Source organism: Bombina bombina, chromosome 8 (assembly GCF_027579735.1).
Source record: "Bombina bombina isolate aBomBom1 chromosome 8, aBomBom1.pri, whole genome shotgun sequence".
Classification (NCBI taxonomy): domain Eukaryota; kingdom Metazoa; phylum Chordata; class Amphibia; order Anura; family Bombinatoridae; genus Bombina; species Bombina bombina.
The window spans coordinates 8,437,383-8,443,382 of NC_069506.1; the positions used below are offsets into that span (position 1 = coordinate 8,437,383).

A 6,000-nucleotide genomic window follows, 5' to 3' on the forward strand; every position below is an offset into this window, starting at 1 on the left:
ATAAGCAAAAAAACGAGTATATGTATCACATTGATATTGCTAATCTTTACAACAATGAAACATCAATTTAATGTCATTTCCCATCAATATTTTTTTTCCTTCTTATATTACAAGAAAAGCAGTGAACAAGTGCGCATGCGCACGAAACATGTCTGCATGGGGATCATCTCACTTACCTGATTGCTAGAGTCACTGCTGGCTTTTTCGTAGGACATCCTGGTTTTGTCCTTTTTATCAGTTTGGAATAAAGTCGTTTATTTTTATATTTTGTTGCCTGGAGAATCATTATTTTTCTACTCTGTTGCTCTCAGCATTTTTGAGCAATTATCCAGTATTTCAAAGCACTACTTGAACTTTTTGTATACTATATTACAAGAAAGGTTGTATGTATCACATTGATATTGCTAATCCTTATAACAGTAAAGCTTCAGTTTAATTAAACAGATTAGTATCTATTTGTGTATTGAGACCTAAAGGGAACCTGGTATTGAGAAAAAAAATCCAAAAGATCTCACTCTGATCCAACAATCTCTCCCTGTCTCCCTCTGATAGGTATAAAATGAATACCCTGTACTTGTACTGTGTGTGTAATGTCATAGGTTGAGTTTACAACTTCAATGCCTGTGTTTGGAGATGCCGATTCTTGCTACTTACCACCCCTAGGATCATGTAAATTTTGATCTCTAAATACACAGTGGTCATCTGCCTCCAATCATACACCGGCCGTACCCACTTTTTGTAACCCTGCAACAAGTGGTCAGACAGTTTCATCAGTGTCGGTTTGGGATAGGTCATGTCTCTCGTCTCATGAGCTCCTACGGCAAAAAAATCTGTAAGTTTACTAGAATTTGTAGCATAATGTAACTTTGTTAAATACACTTCTGTATTAGCAACATGTTAAACATTTTTAATCTAACATAGAAACATAGATATTGATGGCAGATAAGAGCCATAGGCCCAGCAAGTCTGCCTGATATTGCCTAAAAGAATAAGCTTATCTAGTTTGCAGGGTAGCCTTATGCTTATATCAGGCATTAATTAGTATGTAGGATAGCCTTATGCTTATCTCAGGCATTAATTAGTTTGTAGGATAGCCTTATGCTTATCCCAGCCATTAATTAGTATGTAGGATAGCCTTATGTTTATCCCAGGCAGTAATTAGTATGTAGGATAGACTTATGCTTATCACAGGCAGTAATTAGTATGTAGGATAGCCTTATGTTTATCACAGGCAGTAATTAGTATGTAGGATAGCCTTATGCTTATCCCAGGCATTAATTAGTATGTAGGATAGCCCTATGCTTATCCCAGGCAGTAATTAGTATGTAGGATATCCTTATGTTTATCCCAGGCATTAATTAGTATGTAGGATATCCTTATGCTTATCCCAGGCATTAATTAGTATGTAGGATAGCCTTATTCTTATCTCAGGCATTAATTAGTATGTAGGATAGCCTTATGCTTATCTCAGACATTAATTAGTTTGTATGATAGCCTTATTCTTATCTAAGGCATTAATTAGTATGTAGGATAGCCTTATGCTTATCTCAGACATTAATTAGTATGTAGGATAGCCCTATGCTTATCCCAGGCAGTAATTAGTATGTAGGATATCCTTATGTTTATCCCAGGCATTAATTAGTATGTAGGATATCCTTATGCTTATCCCAGGCATGAATTAGTATGTAGGATAGCCTTATTCTTATCTCAGGCATTAATTAGTATGTAGAATAGCCTTATGCTTATCTCAGACATTAATTAGTTTGTATGATAGCCTTATTCTTATCTAAGGCATTAATTAGTATGTAGGATAGCCTTATGCTTATCTCAGACATTAATTAGTATGTAGGATAGCCCTATGTTCATCCCAGGCATTAATTAGTATGTAGGATAACCTTATGCTTATCTCAGACATTAATTAGTATGTAGGATAGCTTTATGCTTATCTCAGGAATTAATTAGTATGTAGGATAGCCATATGTTTATCACAGGCATTAATTAGTATGTAGTATAGCCTTATTCTTATCTCAGGCATTAATTAGTATGTAGGATAGCCTTATGCTTATCCCAGGCATTAATTCGTATGTAGGATAGCCTTATATTTATCCAAGGCATTAAGTTGTATGCTTATCTCAGGCATTAATTAGTATGTAATATAGCCTTATGCTTATCTTAGGCATTAATTAGTATGTAGGGCAGTCTTATGCTTATCTCAGGCATTAGCTAGTACGTAGGATAGCCTTATGCTTATACCAGGCATTAGTTAGTACGTAGGATAGCCTTATGCTTGTACCAGGCATTAATTAGTATGTAGGATAGCCTTATTCTTATCCCAGGCATTAATTTGTATGTAGGGTAGGCTTATGCTTATCCTAGGCATTAATTAGTTCATAGGATAGCCTTATGCTTATCCCATGCATTAATTAGTGTGTAGGATAGCCTTATGCTTATCCCAGGCATTAGCTAGTACGTAGGATAGCCTTATACTTATCTCAGGCATTAATTAGTATGTAGGATAGCCTTATGCTTATCATAGGCAGTAATTAGTATGTGGGATAGCCTTATGCTTATCCCAGGCATTAATTAGTACGTAGGATAGCCTTATTCTTATCCCAGGCATTAATTTGTACGTAGGGTAGCCTTATGCTTATCCTAGGCATTAGTTAGTTCATAGGATAGCCTTATGCTTATCCCAGGCATTAATTACTGCGTAGGATAGCCTTATGCTTATCCCAGGCATTAATTAGTTCATAGGATAGACTTATGCTTATTCCAGGCATTAATTAGTACGTAGGTAAGCCTTATGTTTATCTCAGGCATTAGTTAGTATGTAGGATAGTCTTATGCTTATCCCAGGCATTATTTAGTATGTAGGATAGCCTTATTCTTATCCCAGGCATTAATTAGAATGTATTATAGCCTTATGCTTGTCCCAGGCATTAATTAGTACATAGGATAACTTTATGCTTATCCTAGGCTTTAATTGGTATGCAGTATAGCCTTATGCTTATCCCAGACATTAATTAGTATGTAGGATAGCCTTATATTTATCCCAGGAATTAATTAGTATATAGAATACCCTTATGCTTATCCCAGGCAATAATTAGTACATAGGATAGCCTTATGCTTGCCCCAGGCATTAGTTAATACTTAGGATAACCTTATGCTTAACCTGGGAAGTAATTAGTGTGTAGGATAGCCTTATGCTTATCCCAGGCATTAATTAGTGTGTAGGATAGACTTATGCTTGTCCCAGACATTCTTAAAGTCCCCCAGTGATTGTCATTACCACCTCTTGTGGAAGCTTATTCCATGAATGAATAACCCTTTCTGTAAAGAAGCTTTCTCAAATTACTCCTGAATCTACTACCCTTCAGCTTGAGATCATGATCCATTGTTCTTGAATTTTGCTTTTTATGGAAACTAATCACAGTCTCATCTTTACTAAGCCCTTTAACGTACTTGAAAGTTGCTGTAATATCTCTTCTTTCCCTTCTCTCCTCTAAGCTATAAATATTTAGGTAATTGAGCCTTTCCTGGTAAGTTTTATTTTTTAGTACATTGTTGTCTGTTTGCAAATGATACAAAAAATTGTAATAGAGTCGATGTTCCCCCTGGAACATCGACTCTATTATAATTTTTTGTATCATTTGCAAACAGACAGACCCTGTAGCTCTTTGCTAATATCTCTGATACATATGTTAAACAAAACAGGCCCCAGAACTGACCCCTGAGGGACACCACTAGTAACAGCCCCACCCTGCTGAATGTACTCCATTTTCTAAGACACTCTGTTTCCAGCATTCTACCCAGTTCACAATTTTTTAGTCTGAACTAAGGGGATACAGTGTGTGAATAAGTTTGTTGTGTGGGACGGTGTTAAATGCTTTGCTGAAATCTAGATATGCTACATCAACTGCTCCACCCTGGTCTAATACTTTTGTTACATAATCAAAGAAGTCAATTAGATTAGTCTGACATGATCTCCCTGAAGTAAAACCATGTGGATTTTGGTCCCTCTAAATTGTTTGTCTTTATGTAAGTTATAATTCTTTCTTTTAAGAGGCTTTCCCTACTACTGAAGTTAAACTAACTGGCCTGTAGTTACCAGATTCTTCCCTACTGCCCTTTTTTTGAAGACATGTATGATGGACACACAGTCAAACATCAGACAGGTAGATCAGATTCCAGTTTTAACTTTGCAATTGATAATAACATTTTGCATAGACTTTTTATTGATACTACTAGTTATAAGTTAATCTAGACCCTTTCCCTACTCACTAAAAAAGAGGTCTCACTTTTGTAGAAAATATTCCAGATGCAAATCCATCCCGACGAAGGGAGCATTTAGCATTCTGTATATTAGGGGTTGGGCCTATCATAAATGATTAATAAATTAGCATTTTACTGTAAACTTTACATCAGGTGTTGATAACTTTTTTACAATTACAGGCTCCCATTTTTTTCAGTTCTCTCGCCGTATTGAAATCTATGGGGAGAAAACGTTACACAGTCGCAATATCTGAAGTAAAACTCTTTTTGCGTGTCAGGTTTTCCCTTGCGTTCAAAAATCTTCACGCATGCAAAAAGCTTACTTCTTGTAAACTTAAAACTCAAACAGAGCTAAACTAAATAGCGTGCCACTTGTAATCTAGCACTATGTAATTAACCTATGTAAAGAAGCTAAACACATAGCTAGAGGTCTGCACAGGAGCTGCAAACCTTGGTCCCATTTGAAGTCATCCATTTTACCTGCAGTATTATTTTTTTTTATAAACAGCTCCCTTAACTTGTTATTGTCATTTGAGATAGCTAATGTTGCCTGTTAAAACCAAACCTATTTAAATAACTTCAGATGATTTGAAAGGGTGTTCCTGCATCTGCTCTGAATACAATACACCCTGAAGGAGCTGCCATACAATATTTAAAAAAAATATTTATGTCCATTTCTTTACTATATACATATGAAAATAAATTAAACATATCAATATGCAATATAACATTCTGATTGTCACTAAAAGTAGTTCAGATATAAAGGAACTTTAAAATGAAAAATCCTGAAATCTTTTAGATGAGTTTGTTACTGGACTATAAAATACATTTTGCTAAAAAAGTAACAATTAAATGCCTTTAATAGATTTAAAGCATCTCTCCTGACATATGCCCTGGTATGCATGCTGATCTGTACCACGGGGGAGGTAAAACTCACCTATGCAGGTGATGAGGAAGCTTAGGAGGTGCAGAATGTGAGGAGCCTGTTTGTATAACCAGGACATTGTATTCTTCAGACCACAGTAACCGCTCAGCAGTGCAGCCCTTTACAGTTCTTTTTCTATTGAACTCAGAATTCTTCACACTCAGAACATCACAAACAAACCCCTAACTTAAAGCCCCTTCTCTGCAACAAAGTTTTCTCATAAAGTTATCAGTCCTTATCCTTATCAGGATTACTTTTTCATTGTCTGTCCTTTTGTTCTCCTGTGTCCATCTGTAGTTGTTTTTCTCTGTTCATTTACTGAGATGAGATACAGTTTTCCTGTATTAATCGTCTCTCCCCTGTGAAACTCCTCCTTCTTGATGTATTATCACAGTAATGTGTACTGTAAGTGTGTTCTCCCTCCTTCCTGCTCCCCCGCTCCCCCCAGTCCATTAGTGAAATCAGAGTCACACTAATTACTTACACTTGTTTTTTCTATGAGAATCTTTTAGCTACTTTATCCTGCATTAAAGGTGGGATGGGCACAAAACTTACAAAGGTACCCTCAGATACTAAACTAAACTTTGTGTAACAATGCAGCACAGCTGGGGCCCTTCTAGATAAAACAACATGGTGGTTCAAACACTAGACCATAAAGCAAAATATCAAACATACAGGTGTGACAAGTGGTCTCCCCTTTAGCTAACTATTCCTTTCTCTAGTTCTATTAAATCTCCCTCCTTTACCTATGTGCTTGTGCAAAACACTGGGCATGTAACAGACTCATTAGATGGCAACTTAAG

General features: G+C 36.2%; 1 protein-coding gene across 1 annotated transcript in view; it reads right to left on the reverse strand.

Moving 5' to 3' along the window:
- The window catches only part of LOC128638257 (5-hydroxytryptamine receptor 3A), a 50,882-nt gene extending 45,430 nt beyond the window's left edge, over positions 1–5,452 (reverse strand). The window contains exons 1-2 of the mRNA XM_053690113.1: positions 5,210–5,452; positions 655–815 (exon numbers count right to left, since the gene is read on the reverse strand). Of these exons, the coding sequence (XP_053546088.1) occupies positions 655–815; positions 5,210–5,276 (228 nt within the window). The 5' untranslated portion in view covers positions 5,277–5,452. The remainder of the gene's footprint in view (positions 1–654; positions 816–5,209) is intronic.
- Positions 5,453–6,000: the final 548 nt, after the last annotated feature.